This window comes from Miniopterus schreibersii, assembly GCF_964146895.1.
Source record: "Miniopterus schreibersii genome assembly, chromosome: 5".
Classification (NCBI taxonomy): Eukaryota; Metazoa; Chordata; class Mammalia; order Chiroptera; family Miniopteridae; genus Miniopterus; species Miniopterus schreibersii.
This window is the reverse complement of record NC_138106.1, coordinates 48,785,148-48,812,437: the sequence shown is the minus strand read 5'-3', so window position 1 is coordinate 48,812,437 and position 27,290 is coordinate 48,785,148. Positions and strand designations below refer to the sequence as shown.

At 32.9% G+C, this 27,290-nt stretch overlaps 1 protein-coding gene across 2 annotated transcripts; it reads left to right on the top strand.

Annotated features, from left to right (window-relative positions):
• The first annotated feature begins 47 nt into the window (after nucleotides 1–47).
• Nucleotides 48–27,013, top strand: EAF2 (ELL associated factor 2). 2 transcript variants are annotated; one of them, XM_081138633.1, is made up of 6 exons: nucleotides 48–255; nucleotides 3,764–3,858; nucleotides 11,502–11,638; nucleotides 13,343–13,488; nucleotides 19,739–19,999; nucleotides 26,597–27,013. In XM_081138633.1, exons 1-6 carry the CDS (start codon nucleotides 156–158, stop codon nucleotides 26,641–26,643), a joined length of 786 nt encoding a protein of 261 aa, XP_080994759.1. In that variant the 5' UTR covers nucleotides 48–155; the 3' UTR covers nucleotides 26,644–27,013. The 2 variants fall into 2 exon arrangements, with proteins under 2 accessions (XP_080994759.1, XP_080994760.1); XM_081138634.1 differs by lacking the exon at nucleotides 11,502–11,638.
• The last annotated feature ends 277 nt before the right edge of the window (nucleotides 27,014–27,290 follow it).

Below are 27,290 nucleotides of genomic sequence, written 5' to 3'. Positions count from 1 at the left end.
TCATCACGCGAGATGCTCCCGGTGGGCGCGCGCGTCGAGCGCGGGGCGGAGTCTGGGGTGGATGCGCCAGCGGCTGCGAATGCTGCCCCTCAGGCTGAGGTGGCAGATGGTCCTGAGGAGCGCCGGCGGCGGAGGCAGAGCCGGAGCCGAAGGGGATGATGAATGGACCCTGGTACCTCGACAGACGCGAGCGGGTTCTCAAGTTAGGCGACAGTTTTGAGAAGCTGCCGCGCTGCGCCTTTCACACTGTGCGCTGTGAGTGAGGACAACCCTGGGAAAAGCGGGGAGCTCTGGGGATGGGGGTTTAGAGGCACAAACGTCTCCGAGTTGTGTTCCCACAGACTCCCTTCATTCTGCTGGAGAATGGGGTGCCCTGAGAGGCTCAGTGCCCTGCCTGGAGTCCTAGGGGGCTCGGTGTGAAGAGCTGGAGTCCAGCAGGTGTGGGTAAACCTTGGGCAGAGAGATTTTAGTGAAACAAAAAGGCGAAAAGGAAATTTTGTGGAGAAGGTCTGCAGGAGTGACTGTGGCTACAGATGTGACTGATGGATGATAGAAAAGTGGAAGGCAAAACTGTAAGGTGACAAATGGCAGGGCGCAAAGGACCCAACTTAGACAGAGGGAAGGGAATGCCTTCAGGCTGGTGGAGAAATAATTACTTTTTTCTTCACTTTTTCTGTTTGGCTAATTAGGGTTCTTATTTAGTGTGTTCCTGGGGAGAGATTCTGAACCATTCCAACAATCTGCATCTCTTTTGGATTCCTGGTTCTCAAATACTGATTATCAAAGTATTGGAGGGTGTGTTATTTGTTATTGGAAAGATATTTACCTCCCTATGATTTCTCCTTTTGATTTTCTTTTGGTCATCCTCTGCAACTAGTTTTGATAAATTATTTTTTATGTTGTTGAGGTAGAAAAGGGAGCTCTTTTGCTTTAATAGTTGGATGGTATAGATTCCAGGAAGGAAAATATAGCATATTATGATTTGGTATGTAAAACATTCATCCTTTGCATAATAACCCTCATAGAATTATAGAGCAGAAAGGAAACTTGAAGATCATTGAGTCATAACCTCTTATTTTTCTGTGCCAGAATTGTAAAGTAGGTTGTTGTTTTTTCACTTCCTTTCCCCAGCTCTGACGTTCCTTAGTGTCCAGCATCTCATCATTACACTTTTTCAGTCATTCTGTTCCTAGACCATCCAAAGATCTTTATGGTTTTTACTCTGCGGTGTTCCATGCGTCAACCAAAACAACCAATTAAAAATTACATTCCCCAAAAGTTTACTTAAGTTTCAGACAGTCTATTTATAGTAACTCACAGTAAAGATATGAAGAACCAATAGGTTTCTAATTTTCCAAGGATATATTTACATTTTATGAAGGGTTTTGTTAAGCAAAATTTCCAATTGATGGAAAAAATGGGGGAGATATTTTCGAACAGAGGTTCTTAATCAGTGTCCCTTGAGTATTCCTCTTCTCTGTTGTTCTAAGCTCCCCAGAGTGAGACAGTAAGTGCTGGCTGTAGAATTTCTTGCCTTCTTCAGTCCCATTTTACAAAAGTATGTTGTAGTTCTTATCTGGTTTCTCCGTGTGTTTCTCTCAAATAGTATTGCCTTTCTCCTTTCCTCTTCTTTCTCAGGTATGCAGTAGTATTAATTTTTCAAATTACAAAATTTAAGATTTAAAAATTTGCTCAAGAGTATATTTTCAGGTAACTTAGGTATATACTCTCTTTTTAAGGGTGTGAATCCCAAATTAAGTGAATAAAAATAGCCTTTGAAAAGCACTTTGCAGGTGCTTCAAAGCCTTTCATTTATAAAAGTTGTCAAAATGCTGGAATTGTGTCTCAAGAGTCTGAGAATCAGGTGATCCATCTACAAGAATGAAAATAAACAACCACGCCCTGCCAGCATGGCTCAGTGGTTGAGCGTTGACCTACTACCCAGAAGATCGAGGTTCGATTCACCGTCAGGGTACATGGCCAGGTTTCAGGCTCAATCCCCAGTGGGGGTGTGTGCAGGAGGCAGCTGATCAGTGACTCTCTCAGCACTGATGTTTCTATTTTCTCTCTCCCTCTCCCTTCCTCTTTCTGAAATCAATAAAAATATATTTTAAAAAAACAACAACCACAATAAATCCAGATGTGTGAATACACTTTTAGTCCTGTGGAAGACATTAGAGAGGTTTTCAGCCCTTATTTTATTCTTGTTGAAGCAGGCAGAATCTTTCTAGATTTCTTTAAATAAAACCAGTCATTATTCTTGAGGATAGATTCATTTTCCGTATGATCCTCACTGTTAAGGACTCATAGTGAAGGAAGGAAATGACAAAATAGGAGATCTGACTTTCATACAGAGCAGGTGAACCTAATTTATAACAAACAAGTCATTGTAGTCTGGGAGAAAGTAACATACTGTCTTTATGTAAAGGGGTAATTGTGCCTGTCCAATATACTGAGGCTTTGGAAAATCCTGTATGTGAATTTTGGCCTCCAGCACAAATATGTTGTGTGAAATGGTAATAGTAATATCTAAATTTTAGAGTTTTTGAAGAATTAAATAAGATAGTATAAACAACCTAGCACAGTATTTGGTGCATGGTGAAGAATAAATAGTAGTCACCATTCTTGAAGGGTTATATTTATGTGTGTATGAGGAGTGCCAATGAATGTAATTTACTTAGACTTTCAAAAGCATTTATCAGGGCTTGGCAATAAAACTATCAAAAAGATAGTCTGGCATGTGGTAGAGAAGACATAGTATGTTCTATAAATGATAAGCTAAATGCTTAGCAGCAGATGTTTCAGAAGAGTTTTGAGTAATAGGACTCACCAGAATAAATTTTGGATTCGGGATAGTACTAGTTTTACAGTGTATATCCAGATAAGGGAATAATAATTAAAAATTCATTCAGGCTTATGACTTATGTTCTATTTTGCATGTTATATTTTAATAAAGAGTCAATCTAGAAAAAATAAATATAGCCCAAGGAATTCTATATCTGAATTATTAGTCATTGGTGTATATTGATGTAAATTATTTTTAAGTGGTTTTCATGTCTTAGAAGTTTTTAAGCTTGTTCAGCATGTAAAATATATCAGCACCCAAAATTCCTTCTAGGTGATATATTTTAATGACATCATTTGAATTACAATTTAAATCAATATGAAAACTTATTTTAAGTTCTTCTGAAGTAGTAGATTTGGTTAAATTTATACATCCTTTAGTGGTGTACATATCCATGAAAAATATAAGCTGTTAAACTAAATAAGATTGCTTTTTCTTAAGTTTCCCCATGAATATGTATTTGCCATGTATTCATTCATTTTGTATTCTGCTAGGACAGCAGACATGTGGTAGGCACTCAGGGTGACTTAAAAAAATTTGTGGGAGAAAAAGACTGAAAATTGAAAACGTTCTACTGATACCAGTTTTTAGCCAATTGTGGAAACACTGACACTTAGTTTTTAGCATTGTAACATTTTAGTCTAGTTCATCTTGATCTAAACAGGATTCCAGGAAGCATGGTTTGAAGAATACTGTTTTAAAGTATAGCTATTTATTTTTTTCTCAGAATTATACATACAGAAGTAAACTGGATTGTGTTGTGTTTGTTTATTTGTAATGTAAAGATTCTTTTAAACCATTTTAAACTGGTAGTTGAAAAATTATCACTCTGAAACATGCTCATATTTTTGATATCCAGGTATTCTGGTGTTCCATCTTATAAAAATTTGTATCTGTATCGTTTTTTACTGTTTTTAGATGACTTCAAACCTGCTTCTGTTGACACTTCCTGTGAAGGAGAGCTTGAGGTCGGCAAAGGTGAACAGGTGACAATAACTCTACCAAATATAGAAGTGAGTATTTCTATATATTTAGACTAAAGGGATATTTTTGTAAGATTTCCACTAAATTAAATGAAATAATTACACAATTCATGTAGTGATAATCAGTTAAAGTAATTAATAAACACAGAGAAGGAAAAAATCACCTTTATTTTAGGTAAACAATCTTAAAATATTTTAATCTATTTTAAAAGCTTCAACAGTTATATCAAATGATTTGAAACAATTGGAAGTCTAAACAAATATTTATGAAATTACTTGTATAAGCCAGGTTTTGTACTCTAAACTAGGAATAATAACATATCCTCTGCCTTCTAGTCCTAATCTGTAATAGCAGACAGACATGTAAACATCTACTGCTATAAGTTAGAGCATTTACAAAATTCTGTGCAAGCACTTAAGTGGAATCAAATACTCTACTGGTGGAATCTTGAAAGGCTTCCAAAGAAGATCGTGTTTGAGCTAAAACTTAAAGGACAAGTAGAATTTCCTCAGGTAGAAAGGAAAGAATATTCTAGGCAGAAGAAATAGTATGTGAAGGACTAATGGAGAAAAAACAAGTTTGTGGAGTAAGTGAATGAATGTAGAACATTACAGAATAATGAAAAATAATTGATAGGAAAGGTTAGTTGGGATCAGATTGTGAAGAATCTTTTATGTTGTAATATAGAATTTGGACTTAATCCCATAGGTATTAGAGAATTATTAGAGGTTTTTAAGCAGAGAGCTAATGTGGGATAGATTTGTGCTTTTGGAGTGATTTTAGAAATAATTAGGGAATAGTTGGAAGGAAAGAGACTAAGGTCAGGGTGGCCTTAACCAAAGTTTTAAATTTTGATCATTTTTTAAATTTCCAGATGTATCCAAGTAACACTATCAAATACCATTTACATAAATATACAAGTTCTTTGTTATATGCTCTAGTTTTCTCAGTCCTTGAGTTAGAAATTTCTTAGCATTCAACTTGCTTTTTTTTTTCTTTTATATCGACTTGATCTATTCTCAGAGAAAACCAAGACTGTAACTTTAACATGTAAAGAAAACACTGGACTTTCTAAGATTTTTTTTCTTTGTTTTGTTTAATTTTTGTAATAGAAATGGTTTTGTTCTAGTTCATCCACATTCTTTTGCGTGCATGTGTAAGATGGCTTGTCATGGTTAGAGGGGTAGCAAGCAAACTTTCTTCTAGTCTTCTATCTTTTTCTTATTTTTATCAGTCAAAACTATTTAATGAGACTCCACTATTATGTCAGATTGTATCAGTTGATGCCTTTGAAGATTTTCCTAAGGTAAATTAAATTTTGGGGGGGCTTTTATTGTATATTTCTCATTTGCTCCCTTAGAAACTGGAGGAAATGAAAAAAATCTATTGATTATGAGACATTGTGGATTTGTATTACCCAGTATGACTCTCTTATGAAAAAGTGTTCAGATTCTGGCATCTTTAAAATAGTTTGAAAATCTAGTACTCACTAATCTAAGGCTTTTTTTGCCTTATGATATTTATGAAAGAAAAACCTAACCTACCCACTTAATTTTAAAAGTTACTTAAAAGCTTCAATTGATAACAGGCACCACTAGCCTGGTCTCAGGCTATAGGATTATTCATCAGTGATGATTGGTTTGCAGAAAAACTTTAGTTGAGTTCTTCTTTGCCATGTAGAATAATGTTTTCTCAAATTGCAATCCCCCATCCTCATTGCTTGCATTACTTTTCTACTTCAAGCAGATGGGCATTCTTACATTTACTAGTAAATTTTTTCATTCACACAGATCCTGCTTTAATCAAGAGTTACCATTCACTATGTGTTTGGTTATGGTCTCAACTGAAATATCTCCTAAAGAAATGACAGCTCTAGGAGGAAATTTGCAAGCCTTCAAATTGTATATTTCTGAAACAGCAAAGAAATCATTTTGGGAAAAAGTAATTATCTTTCCACCTCAGTCCACCAGAGATATGCCCAAAAAGAATATGCCTCATGAGAAGGAGAGAGAGAGAAAGAGAGAGAGAGAGAGATGGACAGACAGACCATATATAAATATATCTTCTGTGTGATAATTCCTGCATTAGGTAGCTATTGGGAATACAGAGGTAGATTAGACATGGTCAGCATCCTGAAGAATGTTATTTAATGAGGAAGACAGGAAATAATGGATTAAAATGTAGAAACATAAGGACTATCATAAAGGTACTTACAGAATATTATGGGAATACAAAAGAGAGATAACTCAGCTAGGAGAGGGAGATGAGACAATAGGATATCCTGTTTTGAAAGTGAGTTGAAGTTGCCTAGGTGAAGAAAAGAGGGAAGAACAATTTAGGCAGAGAAAAGAAAAAGATAATGGGCTAAGACAAAGCAACAAAAGAGTCTGTTACATTTGAAGAACTACATATAAGCTACTATGGCTAGGTGGGAAGGGGTGCATGTGGGAACATAATGGGAGGTGGAAAAGTATTTAGGAATCAGATAGTAAAAGACCTTTGTGTAATGCATAAGCATTTGAACTTATCATGTAACTCTTAGCTAGAATTAAAGAGCACTGTTAAAATTACTACCTGTCAAGAGCAAATTTTTTTTCTTTTCTGCTGGGCTTACAGTCCTTAAACAGTTGTGAATAAGAATAGAAATTACACTTTCAAATGAACTGTGTAAATTTTTCCTTCTTAATTAAAGAACTTCTTAAAAACAAGTAGGAGGTTTACATTTCTTTAGTGTTCCTAATTTTATGGGTATTTTATGGAAATGTAATGATTATTAGTTTGAGGCATTTAGATTCTCCTATTTTCTTTATTAATGCGTTTTTATCATCCTGGTAAAAATGCCTAGAAGCTTGGAGTCATCCCATAAAATAGAACTTTTATTATACTATACTTTTAAGAAGATTCTGATGATTCTTCGATAGGGTAGATTTTCTAATTCTCATTTCTCTAGGGGTTTGTTTGTTGGTTGGTTGGTAATACCAAATAGAAGAAACTAATAAAAATAAAGACAGTTTAGCTGGTTAATATTGGGAATTACAAATCTCTCTTCTTTACAGATAGTTCTGTACGGTTGACTGCTATAAAATTTCAGAACGTTGAATTTTCAAAGGAAACGACTTACTTGACTGTTATAATTTGTCATTGATGCAGTCCAAGTTTGGCATGTTTTTAGTCCTGACTGTCTTGTAGGGTACTTTCGTAGGCCTTGATGAAATAGCCCACTGGAAACTTCCAAATACAATTCCTATTATGCAGGAAATGCATCTGTAGTAGTTGCTTATGACTTTATTCCTTAAACCTTGGACTTGAAAGAGTTCTGTATGTCTGGTGGGCTATTACGCCACTCTATATGACCCTCTTGAGCCAAGTTCCTTCCAGGATGAACCCAGCCTGATTCCTTTCATTAAGTTTACTTAGTTCACATGGGAAAATAGCCCACCACATTCTGGGGACTTCAGCCTATTTTAATACCAGAGTCCTATTTTAACAGCTTGTTACTATATTTTTAAATGAATTATATCTTATGTCATTACATAATCAACCTGTTCTGGTGATTTTTAAGCTTAAATTCTACCTTGTCTAATATTAACACTGCCACCTTTGCTTTCTGTTTGCATGTTCATGGAATCTTAGTTCTTCCTTTTATTTAGCTGACATTTTGTTTTAAGTATGCTTTTTGTTAACAGAATATTGTTTCATTTTTAAACCCAGTTTGACACATTCTATTTTTACTAGGAGAATTACATTAACATTTAATTCAAAATGGACATACTTGATTTTTGTTTCTATCATTTTGTGTTTTTATTTTGTATGTTTATTATCATAGTGTATGTTTATTAGTTATTTTATTTTATTTCCTCTTTTTTGTTCTTTAGTTTCAGGTGTCTCTTCTTTTTTTCCCCCTTCCCCCCCCCCATGTTACTTTAGGAATACTATTGTACTTTTCCATTCCATTACTGATTACTTTCCTGATATTCATAATCAGGCATGATCAGATTTGCCTGTCAGTAGATAAGAAACAAAACTGGAAGGAGAGTATGGAGGAAAATAACAGTAATCTAGGTGAGATGATGATAATTGGGTCTGAGTTGGGTAACAGCACTACATGGAGATGATAGGATATATTCAATAGTTATTTAGAGGCACCCTGGCCAGTGTGGCTCAGTTGGTTGGAATGTTGTCCTATACACCAAGTTGTGGGAGCTTCGATTCCCATTCAGGGCATATACCCAGGTTTTGGGTTTCATCCCTGGTTGGGACTATATGAGAGGCAACCATTATCTCTCTCTCTTCCTCTCTCTAAAATCAATTTTTTAAAAGTTATTTAGAGGCAAAGATAGTTCATATGTTTAGGAGTTTCTTGGCACTTTAATACCCCTTTCTTGGGATATGGAATAATATACTAGACAGAAATTAAAGTTTAAAATAAGAGTTGTACACTTGAAATCTGTACGGTTTTGCAAACTAACGTCAGCCCAATAAATTCCATAATAAATAAATAAATAAATGCCAATAGACATGAAAGAATGCTCAATGTCACTAATCATCAGAGAAATTCAGATTAAAACTACCATGAGATATCACCTCACACCTGTCAGAATGGCTATCAATGAATCAACAAAGAGCAAGTGTTAACTAGGATGTGGAGAAAAGGGAAGCCTCATGCACTGTTGGTGGGAATGCAGAAAGCAGTATGGACTTACCTCAAAAAATTAAAAATGGAACTACCTTATCACTCAGTAATTCCACTTCTGGGAATATATCCAAAGAAACCCAAAGCACTAATTCAAAAGAATATATATACCCCTGTGTTCATTGCGGCATGATTTACAATAGCCAAGATTTGGAAGTAGCCAAAGTGCCCATCAGTAGATGAGTGGATAAAAAGCTGTGGGACATTTACACAATGTAATACTAGTCAGCCATGAAAAAGAAGGAATTCTTACCTTTTGCGATAGCATGGATGGACCTAGAGAGTATTAAAAGTGAAACAAGCCAGCCAGAAAAAGACAAGTGATATGATATGATTTCCCTTATATCGTATGGAATCAATGAACAAAATAAACTAAAGTGGAGACAGACTTATGGATACAGGAAACAGACTGACAGCTGTCAGAGGGGAGGGGTTTGGGGCTGGGTGAGAAGTGTGAAAGGATTAAGCAAAGAAAAAAAAGATTCATGGACACACACAAGGATATGGTGATTACCAGAGGGAGGTGGGGGTGGGGGGAGATAGAAGAGGGTATAGGAGGAATAAATGTTGATGAAAGGAGACTTGACTTGGGATGGTAAACACACAATACAGTATACAGGTGATGTATTGTAGAATTGTATACTTGAAAGCTATATAATTTTGTTAACCAATATTACCCCAATAAATTCAATAAAAAAAATAATAAGGTGAATATTATATCTTAATCATCACCAAAATGTAGTCAACTATATTTCTGTCCTTTTAATTTTCCTAAGATAATGAAATATATCAATGACCCCCCAAAATATAGGTAAAATTAATAATTTAAATAAGAATGGTGCTCAATTTCGTGAGAAAAAAGTTTAGTTTTTAAAAACTTGTTCAAAGTGTAAAAGACAGGTATAGAGAGTATGAAAGTCTTATTTAACTTGTTAATTATGATAAAAAATGTTCATATTGTTCGTATTCAACATTCATTGAGTATCTATGAAGGGCTTGGTAGTTTAGGTGCTAGGAGCAATAAATAAAAATTATGATCCAATCCTTATTTTTTAGTAACTCAGAGTACAATAATGTATTGTAATTTTAAGATGTATTCTATTCTAAGTAATAATACAAATATCTTCAAGAAGAATATATTGGATGATTCTCTTACCAATTATAATTTGGAGTCCTTGGGTTGCTGTTTTGGGGTATCATAGTCATTTGTTTTCAGCCAGGACATTTGAAAAATATACTTACCAGCCAAGTAGGCCCAATTTGTTGTGTCATGATCATGTTTCTGGCTCTTCACTTTACCAGTGCTTCACCTAAGTGCTCCACATCTCATTCTTCTAAGGCCACTCCAGACATGTCCTCATCTGTGTGCTGTGCATGCTTGGTTTTCTGTGATTATGTTAGTCTTAAAGATGAGGTGAAAAATCTGTTCTTTTCTTTTGGTTTCATCATTTTCTATCCCTACCTCTCAGAAATCTCTAATCTACACCCCACTCATTTATGGCATCCTTAATCACCAAATTTATCTCATACTACTACTTATGGTTACATGTTAAATCTCTAATGATTGTTAACTTTTAAAATATGCTATATCCTTTAGTCTTTTTAGAAGTCACCCTTTTCTAACCTGATCTAGTATTACTATTGTATTTGACAAAATTATTATAATCAGTGCTTTAAAATTTTAATGCACTTTTATAAAGTTCACAATCAAGCAAATATAACACTTTATAGTTTAGGGATACATATATATGGAAGAAAGTTAGAGGATGTTAAACAAATTCCTTCAGGATTGAGAGATGCAGATGAAGGAAGGAGGAGGAGCACATAGGTCATTAGTAATGAATGATCTAGGTTTCTTTAACCTTTTATTATGGAAAATAGAATAGTATAATGAACCCCCATGTACTTATCACTGAGCTTCAATAATTACCAACATTGTTAATTTTTTAATATATTCTCCTACCACCTTTTTTCCTGGTATATTTAAAAGCAATCCCAGATAGTATGCCATTTCACAAATGCTTATGTATGCATCTCTAACTGACAAGGATTTTTTTTTTAACCTAAGTACCATGCTGTTATCACACATATAATACTGTGTCCATACTCACATATTCATGGTGGTCTCAAAAATATCTTTTTACAGTTTTCCCCCTAGGAATCCAAATAAGAGTCCTATAATATTTTGACATGATGTTTCTTAAGTCTCTTTTATTCTGTAAAAGCCCCTTCCCCTTTTTATTACCATAAGTATGTTAGAGAGACCAGGTTATTTGTCTTAGAGAATATACCCATGTTCTGGGTTTCAGATTACTTCTGTCTGGTCTGGTATTATTTAACTTGTTCCTTTATTCTTCATAGTTCCTGTAAACTGGTAGTTATATTTAAAAGGCTTGATGAGAGTTAGATTCTTTGTGGAGCTTTTGTTTTGTTTGTTTTTAGCAAGAATACTTTATAAGTGATGCTGCATACTTTTTTATATCACATCATGAAGCATATAATGTCTGGTTGTCCCACTTTTAATGATGCTAAAATTAATCAGTGGGTTTAGTGTAACAGATCTTCCTTGATACATTCATTTTCTTTAATCTGCATATGGAAGTACCACTTTAAGAAAATAAAAGATTTTAAAAAAACTAAAATTATGAAGGAAGAAGAATGGTAGGAACTATGATTCGGGGCTTCTGCTCCCTTATCTGTAAAATATATTGGTTGTACTGGAATTGAATCCCAATTACCTGTTGTAGGCCAATGAAACAAATACTTACTGGCTCAGGGAAAGTACTTTCTCTATTCCCTTTCCTCAAGGATAGCAGCTTTAAGATCTCAACCTTTCTTCATCTTTGACTTTTTACTAAATTTAGGTTGTTAGGTGACTTGAAGTATAATCTACATTGAGAAACACAGAAGATCTCAAAGTCCCTCTCAGCTGAATTTATATGATAAATTTTAAGTAATGATAATTAACTTTTTAAACAGGGATCAACTCCACCAGTAACTGTTTTCAAAGGTTCAAAGAAACCTTATTTAAAAGAATGCATTTTGATAATTAACCATGATACTGGCGAATGTCGACTAGAAAAACTCAGCAGCAACATCACTGTAAAAAAAACAAGGTATGTGGTTAACAAAACAAATTATTTTATCAGCACATAGTTGCTAAGGAAATGTCAGTGAAAAAATTATTTGATTAAGTCACGTTGTTATATAAGGGTTATTTCTGTATGATACAAAAATATCTTAACCTTTTTCCAAGTTTAAATTAAGTGGAAAGCCTTAGCCAGAAGCTTGTACCATTTCTCTCTATGATATATAAAAATTTGTTTTGTTTCTGAATATTTTCTAATGTGTAGATATACCTTATTCTATTGTAGATGCTTACATAGAACTGGACTGAAAGGAGCCATTATGTACTCTTCAGCATAATTTCATCTTCATTAGTAAAAGTTTATTGAGCACCTACAACATGTAAGGCACTTGGAAAAGGAAAGTTTTCTATATAAGTACTAAAGTCAAAACTTCTGCATTTTAATTGGATTAACATGTAATTCTATTAGAAAAGTCAATAAGAGAATATAGCCATCTCATATCCTTTTTTGGAAACAGGCAGGTGCATTAGTTGCCATGTAATATAAAAGATTTGCTCTAAAAGGCATGCAAATAGTACAAAAATTGCTCTATGAATTAAAGTAAGGGAAAGATTATGGTTGATTGGAGCATTCAGGGAGCCCTTATTGATATAACTTGAGAGGAGGTTAAGATTTAGGGCTCTTTTCCCCTAAACATACTTGATGATAAGAATTACCTTTAATACTTGTTAAATATATGAGTTCCCAGGTGATTTTTATTGGTAGGGAAGTTTGAAAACAACTGATTTAATTGATCAGAGAGAACATGAGATGTAAGCAAGGTTTGAAGGCAGGAATATATCCCTTATTTGGGGCCAATGAATAAGATCTGTTTGAATAAGGCAGAGATTTATCTCTGTGCCTGCATATAAATACATATTGGAAAGTGAGGAATGAGGATAGTGGATTAGAAGTAAGGTCATAAAGGTAGGTTGAAGCTAATGCTTTCAATATGAACTATGAAATGAGGATTTCTTAATGGCTCCATTGGCAGTAATTATGTATTAATTTTTTTTAAACAAGGAATTAAATTTTTTAAATTAAAAATATTTTTGTTTTGAAACATTAATACACCAAACAAACTGAGTAAACTAAAACTATGTGGGAAACAGAAAAATGTATCCATAAACCACAATTTTGACAGTAGGAATGAAGAGAAAAGTGAGGTGCTAAATACTTTGTGAAAGAAGAACTGACAGGATTTGGTGACTGGAAATGGGAGAGGCAGAAAAGTCAAGCATAATTATATACTCTTCTTAAAAGTATTGAAAGGAAAGAAAGTGAATGAATCTGTTTCAGTAATATGCCTCAGAGTTATGAATGAAAAATGTGGAAGTGACTTAATTTTAGCAAAAATGATAATTTTAGAATTTAGGGAATACATTGTACCTATTATACACTTAGATATATTTTATGTTAGGCATTTGTGTATGCTTTATCTCTTCAGTTTTGAGCAGTGGACTTGTTTTTATTCACATTTGTATCCCTCAATGGAACTGTGTATATGCCATGCATATATAGCAGGGCTCCAGAAATATTTGTTAATTAATGGATTAAATTAATGTTTTAATTCTTGAATCCATTTACAGATGCCTAAGGAAAAGAATAAGCAGTCAATTTTATCAATTTTATAAGTCGAACTTGTTACATTACCATCATACCTCTTTTAACCTTTGATATTCTTAATTGCAGAGTTGAAGGAAGCAGCAAAATTCAGTCTCGTGTAGAGCATCAGCAGCAACAAATGCGGAATTTAACTAGGACTCCCAGTCTTGTAAAAGATTCTCCATCCGAAGACAGGATGTCCCCAACATCTCCAATGGATGATATTGAAAGAGGTAAAATCTAAGTGTATATAATGTTTCTTTACAAGAAATTATTAAGAATAAGTGAAAATTTTCATTTTAATTAACAAGGGAACTAACTATAAAAGTTTTATTGCGAGCATAATATTTTTATGGGTTTTTGTGGGGGTAGAGTGTAGTTTGTGATTTGGTGTGTTATGTAATTATGTATCTGTATAAGAAAATTTGTATCTTTTTTTATTATTCAGAGAGAAAAGTGTTTAGAGGTGTGTAACTGGAGTTTTCTTCTTTTTGACAGTTGTGATGATTCAAATTCAGTTCTTCACAGCATCTTCCTGTCGAAGTTCTTTATGCATAGCCAGACTATAGATGTCTAAGATGTCACCAAAACAATAGTGAAGTGAGGAGATATAGTAGGCGGAAGCAGAAGGCAAGTCTGAATTGCTGCTCACTTCTGAGCAGAAAGTGTTTCTAGGGAGGCATAGTCCTTTTGAAAGTAAGGAAATTTAAATCTCCTTTTTTTTTTCTTCTAGCTGCAATTTGGGTGTTAGTGTTACAGTAATTGTGGTAGGAGTAAGACCCTGTTCACTGTTCACCAAAGTATATTTGCTTCTGTACTTTTCCTTTGTAAGTTACATGTAGCAATCCAATTCCAGTTGCCCTCTTCTAGGCCCAGTATAGTATTAGTATTCTAATATATTAGTGTTTCCTTTATTAACAGTAAGGAACAGTAAGGAAGGTAGTTCAGAACCCTTGTTGCTAAAAGGGATCTTGAATTTTATTATTTTATCATATCTGCTTCCAAAATGGATTTGAGTCATGATGTCATTAATCTACATGTATACAGTAAAATACTGGAAAAGAAAATCATGGTATTAAAGGGGAAGAGGAAGCAAATTTGTTAATAAAACATTCAATTTAGATCTGAGCTTCCTAGCCACTAACACAAAAATAAAGACCTAAGTAGCATATTTGTATTATCTAAGAGACAGATTCTAAAGAATTAGACTCTCCCCTGTTACTAAATTCTAAAAGAAGTTCATCATATGGAACCTCTTCTAGGAAGTATTAAACAGTATAGTATCTTCAACAATAATTGTACAATATAAGAAGTTCCTCTATGTATCAGTTTTTTAGCAGAGACCTTAGTAAAAGCATTGTATTGAAGCATTTTATCATAGAGGATAAGTTAACATGATCCAAGCATAAGATCTAACTTTGTATAAGAATTTACAATGAAATGTTTATATAACCTGTTCCTTAGACAGTCGTCTTTTAAATATTTTCTTGACCCTACTCTGCCAGTGCCTCCTCCTATGACTGAATCATGTTTTCGGATTTCCAGTGCTTGTATTAGTATCTCTCTGGTTTAATTTTTACATTTACGTCTTTGAGCTATCTGGAAATTTAGAAATAAGATAAGAATCCAAATTTCCCTCTGCCCTAGAAGTTTCAATAAATAGTATTAATAATTGACAAATATTGTTATATATCAATATCCATTTATTGAATAAGCCATCATTTCTTTTGCTGATATGAAAAGCCATTTTATCACATGCAAAATTTCTGTATGGACTTGGTTCTTTCTTACAACATTAAATATACATTGGCTAATAAATAGAGTGGGGCAAAAGTAGGTTTACAGTTGTGAGTAAACAACACAGTTTAGTCTTGTAATAGTATTTATTAATTATTGTATTATTTTCTATACCAACAATCTACTTTTGCCCTACCCTGTATATAAAAAAATTGGGCAAACTCACTAATGCTTTAAAATGCAAATTTTAAGATTAAGCAATAGTTTTTCATTTATGAGGTTGGAAGTAGCTAAAACATTTGTCAACATCCAGTAGTGGTAAGAACATAAAGGGAAGCAAGTATGTTCATACATTTTTTAAGAAATTATAAATTGGCACATATTTATCTTTTTGTAGAGGAAATTTTTTTCTGCAAAGCACTTGAAACAGTGTCTAGGACATCTTAAGTACTATATGAGGGTTTGTTATCACCATCATCCTTATTTGCTAATAACTATTAAAATAAAAATGTGCATATCCGTTACCTAGAAAGTCTATAAGTTTCTCCTATAGCAAAACTTGTACAGATAGATATATTAGATATATACCTAGATATATCTATATCAGTTACATAAGAATGTTCCAACAATGAAGAATGTTCATAAGCAAAAAAGAAAATTTTTATACATAATATATGTTTATATGAATCACTTTTGAAAACAAAATTTGTGTAAGTTTGTAGATATATAGAAGAACTTGGAAGCATTATACAAAAATGTAAGCATTTGGGAGTTTGGAGTATAGGAACCTTTTATTTTTTATGTGCAAATTATTTGAATTTTTACAATGAACTTATTTTTTAGGCAATGATTATTTATTTAGAAGATAATATAATGTTGAAGAATAATGTTAATATAAAATCACTCAATCTCACCACCCTAATGCAACTGTCAATTTCTACCCATACTGTAAAATTTTTACATTATGTTTTTGTAGGTAAGCACATGCCAAGTATATACCAAGTCTTCCCATACATTATTTCAACTAAACTTTAAAATTTTTCTTAATGAATATTTCAAACATACAGAAAATACAGGTAATAATATAACAAATCATATACCTACAACTTAAATTTAACATTTTACCACTTTGACTTCAGGTTTTAAAAAAAAATTACAGAAGTCTCTTTCCTTTCCAACACATTCTTCTCCTTTTCCTGTCTACCTGTGCACATGTCGGAATGTACTCTGAAGGATTTATATACAAGATACTTTTCTATTCATTGAAACAGTTTGTATATGATAGGTTTTTTTGATTCTTGATAGTTTGGGTAAATGTCTTTAATGACTTTAGGCTTACTCAGTTTTTTTAATTCTTTATTTAATTTGTCTTGAAAGTCGTCAGTTTAATTCACATTTTCAAATTGCTAGCTTAGCCCTAGCCAGTTTTGCTCCGTGGTTAGAGTGTCACCCCATGGAATGAAGGGTCCCCAGTTTGATTCTGGCTAAGGGCACGTGCCTCGGTTGCAGGCTCAATCCCCGGCCCTGGCTGGTGCGTGAGCAGGAGGCAGCCAGCCGATGTGTCTCTCACATCAATGTTTCTTTCTGTCTCTGTCTCTGTCACTGTGTCTGTCTCTGTCTCTCTCTCTCCCTTCCACTCTCTCTGAAAAGCAATGGAAAAAATGTCCTTGGGTGAGGATTAAAAAAATAATTAAAAAACGAACAAATTGCTAGCATAATTTATCCATACAAATCCCTACAATATTCATAGTTATGGCCCTTTTATATTCCTAATACTGATTAAATAATAAACAAATTTAATATATTTAGATAATAATATAACAAATATATTTTATATATTTGTGCCTTGTCTCTCTCATTTTCTTGACCAATATTGCTAGAATTTTATATATTTCATTATTCTTCAAAGAACCAGCATTTGGTCTTAGTGAGATATATAGTATGTGTGGTGACTGAGAATGATATCTTTAGAGTCAGACTGCTTGCATTTAAATCTCAGCTCTTTCACCTATCAGCTGTGTGGCCTAGGGAAAGTTACTTAACTCTTATTCTCTCTGTGTATTCCCATAAATTTGATAAATTTGATGAAATGGGCCAGTTCCTTAAAGGGCACAAAATTCACTCAAGAAGAAACAGATAACCTGAATATTCCTAAATCCTCTAAAGATATTGAGTTGTATTTAAAACCCTCCCTCTACCCCTAAAAACACACAAATTTCCAGCCACAGATGGCTTTACTGGAGAATTCTACCAGTTATTCGAGGAAGAATAATATCAATTTGATACAAACTCTGTATTATGCTAAGGGAAATAAGCTAGTCAGAGAAAGACAGGTATCACATGATCTCACTTATATATGGAATCTAATGAACAAAATAAACCGACAAACAAAATAGGCCCGAAGTCATGGAAGCATGGCAGAGACTTACAGATCTCTGAGGGAAGGGGGGCAAGCAGAGAATAATGAAAGAACTTATATGCAAATATGCATAATCCATGGACACAGACAATAGTGTGGTGAAGACCTGGGGGGGCGGGAACCGGGTAGAGGACAGTGGGGGGAAAATGGGGAACATCTGTAATACCCTTAACAGTAAAGATAAATTTAAAATAAATAAAAAAGGAAGGAATACTTTCCAACTCATTCTTCAAAGTCAGAATTACTGCTACCAAAACCCAACAAAGACATTACAAGAGAAAACAACACTATAAATCAATATCCCATATGAACATAGATGCAAAAATTTTAAACAAAATTTTAGCAAATTGAATTTAACAATTATATAACAGTGGTTTTCAGCTTGGGATGATATTTGTTCCCTAGGGGGACATCTAGCAATATATGCGGACATTTTTGGTTGTCACAACTAGGGGGCAGTAGAGTTACTGGCATCTAATGGATAGAAGCTAGAGATGCTGCTAAACATCCTACAGTGCACAGAACAGCAACAAAGAATTATACAACCCCAAATTCCAGTATTGCTGAGTTTGAGAAATGCTAATATATTAAAAGGACAGTATATCATGACCAAATGGAGTTTTCCCAGGAATACAGACTTTCAAAAGTCAATCGATATTCACCATCTTAAAAAAATAAAAGCCATTTCAAAAACAGCAGAGAGAACATTTGACAAATTTCAGGTCATTCTTTTTTTAAATATTTTTTCAGTTACAGTTGACATACAATATTACTTTAGTTTCAGGTGTATAAACATAGTAATTAGACATTTATATATAACTTCTGAAGTGAGCACTCTCATAAGTCTAGTACTTATCTTAACACCATATGTAGTTATTACAATATTATTAACTATATTCCCTGCACTGTACTTTACATTCCTGTGACTTCAACTGTCATTCTTGATAAAACAAACAAAACTTTCAGCTTCACTGATGAATTCTACCAAATGTTTAAAGAATTAATGTCAATTATTCTCAAGCTATCCCAGAAAACTGAAAAGAAGGGAACACTTTCAAATTTATTTTATGAGGCCAGCATTACCCTCATACCAAAGCTAGACAAGGACACTATAAAAAAAGAAAGTTACAGGCCAGTATCTGTTGAACATAGATGCAAAAATTCTCAACAAAAAACTAGCAAACAATTCAGTATCTGTTGAACATAATGCAAAAACTCTCAACAAAAACTAGCAAACTGAATTCAAAATTCTCAGTGAAAAACTAGCACATTAAAACAATTGAACACTATGATTTAGTGGGGGTTTTGGGGATTTTTTTGCCTGGCATGCAAGGATGTTTCAACGTATGCAAATTTAAAAACATTATACACCACGTTAACAGAATGAAGACTAAAAATCAGAATCATCTCAATAGATGCAAAAAAGCATTTGACAAAAATTTAATATACTTTTATGATAACTAATTTTTTGTACCCTTTAAGTATATACAATTTGTCAATTATACCTCAATAGAGCTGACAAAAAATGGAATTCATTTGTATGTATTGCATTGCATTATATGTGTTGGGGAAATAAGAAAAAGAATTAGAAGATGGTTTCTGCCTAAATAGGTTTTAATTTTTACAGTTTTAATCTTTCACATTTTTATTATATTTTATTTGAATTACATGTATATTTCAGTATAATAGTATAAATAAATGTAGTGTTAGATTTAGACACTGCCTATATCTTCGAATTTCCATTATTTCAACATTGAAGTAAGGCTTGGCTTGATGGTAGAGAAGTTGTTTTTTTTTTTTTTAATTTGGGGAGTTTCTTGAACTCTGTGTGTATGTTGTCCAAAAATGGAACAGGGAGAAAGAGGTACTACAGAGAAGAGCCAGAAAGGAAAAGTTTGGGTCCACGGATGTAGCTTTTTCAGGAAAATTTGAATTGCTCCTTTCTTTTTCTTTTTTTTTTTAACTCTTAGTTGGGTGGTGACAAAGAGTGAACTCAAGCTCTAACAAGAGGTAAGTTGGGTGTCAAAATCTAAAATGCCAGTTTCCAACCAGAATTTAAAAACATATATGGTTACAGGAAAGTATTAGAAGTGATTATTCCTGGGGGGTAGGCTTAAAGGAACTTAAAGCGTCGGAGAAGGATGTTACTTTGCGTTTTGTATTAGTAGAGAAGCTTTTTAAATAAAATGCTGTAAATGTATGTTTAGTCTTATTCCTTGTCAACACTTTCTTGGCAACTGACACATTCAAATTTTATTGTATTTATTTAATATTTATATTTAAGGTTATTTATTTAACCTATCTATTAACTTCTGTTGTGTTTTCAGAACTGAAGGCAGAAGCTAGTCTAATGGACCAGATGAGTAGTTGTGATAGTTCATCGGATTCTAAAAGTTCATCATCTTCAAGCAGTGAGGATAGTTCCAGTGACTCAGAAGATGAAGAGTACAGATCCTCTCCTTCTGATGCAGGGAATTATATCTCAGGAGATCCTAACATGTCTGCCATGCCACAATGCAGAATTCCTGATATAGATGCTGGTCATAATAGATATCATAACAACAGTAGCCTTCTGATGAATACTTTAAGTAAGTATACATAAGCATGAGTAATTAGAAAAGTAAGAATTCCCAGTGAAGCCATACTGATTATGATGTAAAATTTGTATAAAGAGAAAGACTCCTATTTTTATTCATTTGATGTTATTAATCATTATCTTCTTATTGAATTACTCATTTTCTTTTGACTCTGTGACATAATGTCTTACCAGCTTTTCTCCTATCTTTGTAGATACTTTTCTCTCCTTTGCTGGTTTATAATCTTATACTCAGTCATTAGAGCTGGAGTTCTTCAAGACTTAATCTTAGGTCCTTTTTTTCTTTTTCTTCTATACTCTGTCCCTGGATAATCTCCATATTTCTGTTGCAGTCAATAGATAACTTGTAAACTTGTATCTTTGACCCAGATCTCAAAGCTTTAGAGGCATAAACCCAACACCATCCTTTAGTAAAAGGCATATCAATTCACTTTGTCCAAAACCAAGTTATATTTGGCTGAGTGTGTTACCTCTTACTAAAAGACAGGAGTCCTCTAATTATGCAAACCAGAAAGCCTGATTGTATTCAAGGCTTGACTTCCTCTCTTTCTTTACAGTATAGTCAGTCCTTCACCAAGTCCTGTTTATTTTACCTCCTTAATATTTCTCAAATTCATCTACTTCTCTGCATCTCTACCACTATCACTCTAGTTAAATATACCATTATTTCCTGCTTTAACTCTGTAATGACTTCCTAATTGGTTCACCCCATATCTACTCAGACCCATTTTTGATCTATTATGTACATTGCAACCATATTGATCTTTTCATAATTCAACTATAATTTGCCACCTCTTCTACTTTAAACTTTTTAATAGTTTGTAATTCTTTTAGGATAGAACAAAACATCCTAACATAATGGTCTTGTTCTTTCTGTTATAGCAACTTTTGCCTTCTTTTGCCACTATACTCAAATCCTTTCACCCACCTCAGGACCCTTATAAATGCTGTTCATTAATCCAGAAACATTCCTGCTTTTCATGTAGTTAACTTTTTCTCCTCTAGATTACAATTCAAAGTTTACTTTATCAAGAAAACCTTCCTTGACCTTCCTGACAAGGTCAGATCCCGCTTTTTATAGACCTTCAGAGTAATACCTCCTTTATATCAAATTTCACAATTATAAATTTATATTTATTTGTGTGATTTGCTCTCTTCCAAAGTATAAGCTTCAGGAGGACAGCAATCTTCTTTATTTTTGCTTATCATTGAATGCTGGCACCTAGCACAGTACGTGATACACAGTAGATGCTCAGTAAATACTTTTTAATTAAGGCATTCAGGTTGATACTCTCTAGGGGAGAATGGGACTTTCTGTATGTTTAAAACTACTCTCACTGTATAAATTATAAAGTGAGCATCTAGGAAAGACTGACTAGCTCTAGCCTAATAATAGAATTAAACAAGAGGCAAGACTGGGTAGCAGAGAGAATAAGACTGTGAGTTAATTAGGGACCAGGAAAGGTCTTTTGAACTTCCAATTATTCGTGTCTTTATTTAAAGCTGTTACTCCTAACTTGAGAGGTAAAATTGGAGCATCTGATTTCTTGAATGGCCAAATAATGACAAAGGGTTTAATTCACTAAGAGGATAAACAATTATGAATTGGTATGCCCATAATAATATATCTTTACCACATAAGTTCATATTATTACAATATGGAGTTATATATGTGTGTATATATAAAACAAAAATTGACATAAGTAGGAGAAATTGATAAGTCTTAGTGGAAGATTAGTGCATCTGTAATCAGGCAGACAAAATTTAGTAAGGGCATATAAAATCTTTCAACAACATAATTAACATACCTATTCTAATAGTAAATATAGAATCCTACAATCCAAAACTGCAAAGTGGGCATTTGTTTTGGGTATATATAAAACATTTATAGAAATTAATTCCTACTAGAATAAAGAAATAACACATTTCAAAGAATTAATATTTTATTGATTACTTTATATGACTATAACAATGAAAATATAAATAATTAACAAAAAATAATTTAAAATACATGCTTAGAAACTTCAAAGCCCATACCTAATAACTTACATGTTAAAAGGAAGCTACAGTGAAATTACAAAATATTTGTAATTAGGCAGTATCAAAAATAATATATCTCAGCAATTTTGGAATGCAGCTGACATGGTACTTACAGGGAAATGTATAGCCTCAAGAAAATTTTTTAACTGAAAATAAATGAGTAAAAGTTTACTTTGAGGACCTAGAAGAAGAATAACATCTTAAAGGAAACAGAAGAAGAAAATAATATAGATTATATTTTAAATTAATGCAATGGAAAACAAAGAAACATTAGAGGGTAAACAAAACCAGAAGTAATTTTTTTGAAAACTAATAAAAAAGACCAACCTCTAACAAGGGCATATGAAGAAAAGGAGAAAAGACACAAACAATATTAGTAATGAAAAAGTGGTTAAAATTATAGCTATAATATGCTTTTATTTTTTAAGTTATATAAAAATTTCATCCCAGTAAATTTGGCATAGAAGTGGATGATTTTCTAGAAAAAGCGTGATTTACCAAATCTAACTCAGAGAGAAATGGAAAGCCTGAAGAAACTAATTAATGTCTCTTCCTCTTCCACCCTATTTCCATATCCCCAAGATACTGGAAAACTGAAGATAGTTTCACAGATGAATTTTAACAAATTCAAGGAACAAATAATTCTTTTACAAACTGTTTCAGAGTATAGAAAAGTAGGGAAAGTTACCCTTTTTTTTTTTTTTTACAATTCTAGGATAATCTCAAATCAAAACTATACAGTAATAAGACAAAAAGCAATGTGGATCAATTTCACTTAAGAACATGAATGCAAAATTACTAAAAAAGATATTAGCAAATTGAATGACTAGTGTACTTAAAACAAGCAAGCAAAATCATGACCAAATGAGGGTTATCACAAAAATGTAAGAAGTATTCAGTATCTGAAACAGTATCAATACAATTCACCACATTAACAGGTTATAGGAGTAAAGCCATATGATCATTTCAGCAAATTTGAATTTGACAAAATTCAGTATTTATCAATTTTAAAACTTTTACCAAAGGCTGAATATAAAGGAATTTCCTTAACTTCATAAACATTAACTACAAAAAACAAAACTACTGCCAACATTATAAAGACTCTAGAAGCATTCTCACTAAAGTCAGGAAGAAGACAAGGAGGACTAATATCATGATTTCTATTCAACATTGTACTGAAGGTTCTAGCAAATACAATAAAAGAAGTGAAAGAAGTGAGATATAAGAATTGGAAACAAGAAATAAAATGAACCTTATTTATAGACAATTTAATTTTCTACATAGAAAATCCAAGAGAATCAGCACACTATAGAAATAATAAAAGAACTGGAAAGATTGTGGATACAAAAATTACATGCAAAAGTCAATAGTGATTTGTTATGCCAGTAGTAACTACTTGGGATGTCTTTTTTAAAAATTAGTGAATTTCGCCCGGCCGGGCTTGGCTCAGCGGTTGAGCGTCGACCTAGGATCCAGGTGACTGGGGTTCGATTCCTGGTCAGGGCACATGCCTGGGTTGCAGGCTCGATCAATGACTTTCTCATCATTGATGTTTCTATCTCTCTCTCTCCCCCTCCTTTCCTCTCTCTGAAATCAATAAAGATATATTTTAAATAACTAAATAAATAAATAAATAAAATAAAAATTAGTGAATTTCTTTTCTCAATATATTTTATCCAAACTGGAGATTTCCTAATAAGAGGAAATAAACCTTCTCTTACGGTTACTGCAACCATCCCATTTTTCAACCTTATCAAACCCAGTACCTTCTTTTATAACCCTCTTTTAAGTCCCCCTTACTGTCTTAAAATGAATTTTATAGCTTATGTACATACATCTTTGAAAATAATTAATTTAATGTAATAGGAAGACAAAATAAAAATAATTTATAGTAAATTAATATATATCTACTCTAAAAATATTCAGGCATGGATGACTATACCAGAAGACAACAAAGTAGCCGTATGTTTGTACTTACTTTTAATGAATAAATTTGAAATTAAGAGGAGCAAGACAACATTAAATTCATATTGTCAATAATTTTTACTTAACATGTTGAAATAAGGACTGGAAAATATATACATATATAGTCATACAGACAAGTATTGAAGTGCTATATTGCTGACCCAAATACAATGAGCAGCACTGAGATGACTAATGTGTTTTCCCAAACAATTAAAAAAAGAAAAGCTTTGTATGGTTCTAAGAAAAACAAAGTAAAGTGTTCTTTCAGTTTAAATGATAATTATGTCCTTGTACATTTAGTGAATTTTAAATCTGTGCAAAAGAATACTTTCAGTTTATAAAAATGCAATTAGGTTATGGCATTAAAATTATAAACAGTTCTTCCAAGTACATGAGTATACCACTGTACTTTCAAGTTTTACAAAATGTAGAAGAGATCTTTATTGTACAAGACTGACCCCAGTATTGCAAGCTATTTACCATCCCTAAATTCCCCTCCTACTAAATGCCACTAGCAATCTGCAAATCATCTGGATACACACCTCATGTAAATTTCTGTAACATCTTCCAGGGGGCAGTATTGATCTCATTGAAAACCATTGGTTTAGATGTATGAATGCATTTGCTATGAGTAAACCCTTTTTCCAAGTCATAATTATCATTTTGATTGAAAACATATTGCCTGTACTAAGCATCTTATCTTCAAAGGCTAATCTCATATCTTCAAAACTGCCTTAACATTTTAACAACATGGTAATACTATGTATATAACCTCTATAGCATGAAGTTTAGTAAGAAAAGTAGAGCTCAGGATGTTTGGGTTGGTGTCACTTAAGAAACTCATATTACAGGCATCATATCAAGTTTAACATTCTTATGCCATTCAATAGTTGTATAATAAGTGGAAATTTAAGTATTGAAAATAATAAAATGGTCATGGGAATCAAATGCACAAAAGAAGTATAAGCAGATTTCTTTATCAAATGATGTAATCAGTTCTAGAGTTCAAGTAACAGACTGAGATGTCTTACAACAACTTGTATATTGCCTAAAATCCACTCTTAAACTGTGTATTAACTTGAAAATATGCCAGCCTCTGTTGATTGTGGAGGAGTTAAAAAATATACTACTACTTTTAACCATTTTAACTTACTACCCAAATGATTTTATCCAATCCCATAGCTTCAAATAAACCCCTCCAATCAGTGACTCCCAAATCTTTTATTTCTAGCTCTCACCCCTACCTTGAGCTCCAAACTTGTATATCCAGTTGCCTATAACATATATACTTAAATATTTACTAGGTATCTCAAATGTACCAATGCAAAAATTGAACATGTGATTTTTCTCATACAATCTTGTTCCTCTAGTATTTCTCATCTCAGTAAGTGACACAATCATTTATTCAGTTCAGACCAGAAACTTTGGGGTTCATTCTTTACTTTTCACTTTCTCTCATGCCCTATAAATCCAGTGCCTTTGAGAGTCCTGTAAGCTCTACTACCTTCAAAGTATATTATAAATCTGCCCACTTAGCACTACCTCCACCTGAACCACCTAGTCAAAGCCAGTATTATTTCTTATGTGAGAAACTACAGTTGACTTTTAACTGCTCTCCCTGATTCCATGTTTCTTCCACACCATTATAGTTTATTCACTAATATACAGCAGTGTCCAATTCAGTTGCCTGCTTAACATTTTCCGATGAATGCCCATTTCAAAAAAAATTCAAAGTTTTTACCATGATCTAAAAACTGAGTATCTTTCTGACCTAATTTCTTATCATTCGTGTCCTTCATTTCACTCCAGCCACGGTGGCCTTCTCATAGAGAATACAAGCATGCTTCTGCATTGGGGCATTTGTATGTGCTGTTCCCTGAGCCTGGACAGTTACCCCTCTCCATATTTTCATGACTTTATTTTTACATTTGGATTTCCATTCAAATGTCATCCCTCGAGGAGGCTTTCCCAACTATGCTATCTAAAGTAGCACCTCTCACCACTCTCTCCATACCCATCTTTATTTTTTCATAGTATTTATACCTACTTGGCATTATATTACATATTTATTTGTTTACTGTCTGTTTCCCCCATGGAATGTAAGTTTCATGACTGTAATCACATGAATGAATTACAAAAGGAATCAATGGTGAGTTGCTCTTAACAAACACTATGTAATGATTTTGACATTTTAAGTAAAATATTATGTAATTTTTTTCACTCTTCAGAATGATGTAGTCTGATCTAAACTGTATTTTCTCTCATTTCCTGATGCTATTAAATCAGTGGTATAAAAGAAGGGTGATGTTGGTATGTGAAAGAAGACCAAAATGAAAGCCAAAGGATTCTAAAACTATGCTGAAGGTTAATGATGCTTTTTTTTTCCCACAGGTAGTATTAACTATTTAAATTACTAATGATGTGACTAAATTGTAGGATGAGCAATCTGATTATTAATGACAAAATGTTGGCTAAACAGGATCACTTGGGATTACTTTTTGTATAATATTTGTTATCTAAAAATAAATATATTAAATATTAAAATATTAAGTAATTACTACAGTTTTGCTATTTTTTATTTTAGGAAATGACTTGCAGCTGAGTGAATCAGAAAGTGACAGTGATGACTGAAGAAACATTAAGCTGTAAATATAAAATTTACAAGATGTGATCATTTATATTAAGAATAAAAATTCCTAAGGCTGAGGAAAATATATAGTAACTTTAAATGATAAAAGAAATTAAATTTGATTCAGAATTTTCAGTTGTTACATTTTTTAACTTTTTATGACAACCAGCATCTTCATGTGTTTTTATTTAATCTTAATTTTTTTTTGAAGTTTTAAAGATGAGAAAACAGACTCAGGGGTTAGTAACTTGCCCACATATTGTTAGTTAACCAGTGGCAGATCAGGTGCTGTAGTGCTCTGTTTTACCACATTGCTGTCTCCAATTGTGAAATGTCAAAACTATGGATTTATAATAAATTCTGTGATTTTCATTATATCTCTGAGCCTTTTTTATCTCATATTCCTTAAATTTTTGTTGAAAATATATTAATTCTTGACAAAATTAAATTATAATTTAGGGTAAGATGAAGCTAAATGTTTTAATGAAATTATCATCTCAACATATTTTTCATCATTTTCTTATTTGGCTTTTCAGAGAAAAATAAACAGTTAAGTGTTGAGATAATTAATATGTACATCTCTAACATTTTTTAATTTGGATAAAAGATAAATATTAAATTACACTATAGTTGAAAGCTACTGACCAGT

Bases quoted from the DNA above. Each gene is read 5' to 3' on its own strand.
- EAF2 (XM_081138633.1), top strand. From the start codon at position 156: ATGATGAATGGACCCTGGTACCTCGACAGACGCGAGCGGGTTCTCAAG. The intron at 13,489-19,738 runs GTAAAATCTAAG...TTGTGTTTTCAG, and splicing joins AATGGATGATATTGAAAGAG to AACTGAAGGCAGAAGCTAGT. The intron at 20,000-26,596 runs GTAAGTATACAT...TTTTTATTTTAG, and splicing joins CCTTCTGATGAATACTTTAA to GAAATGACTTGCAGCTGAGT.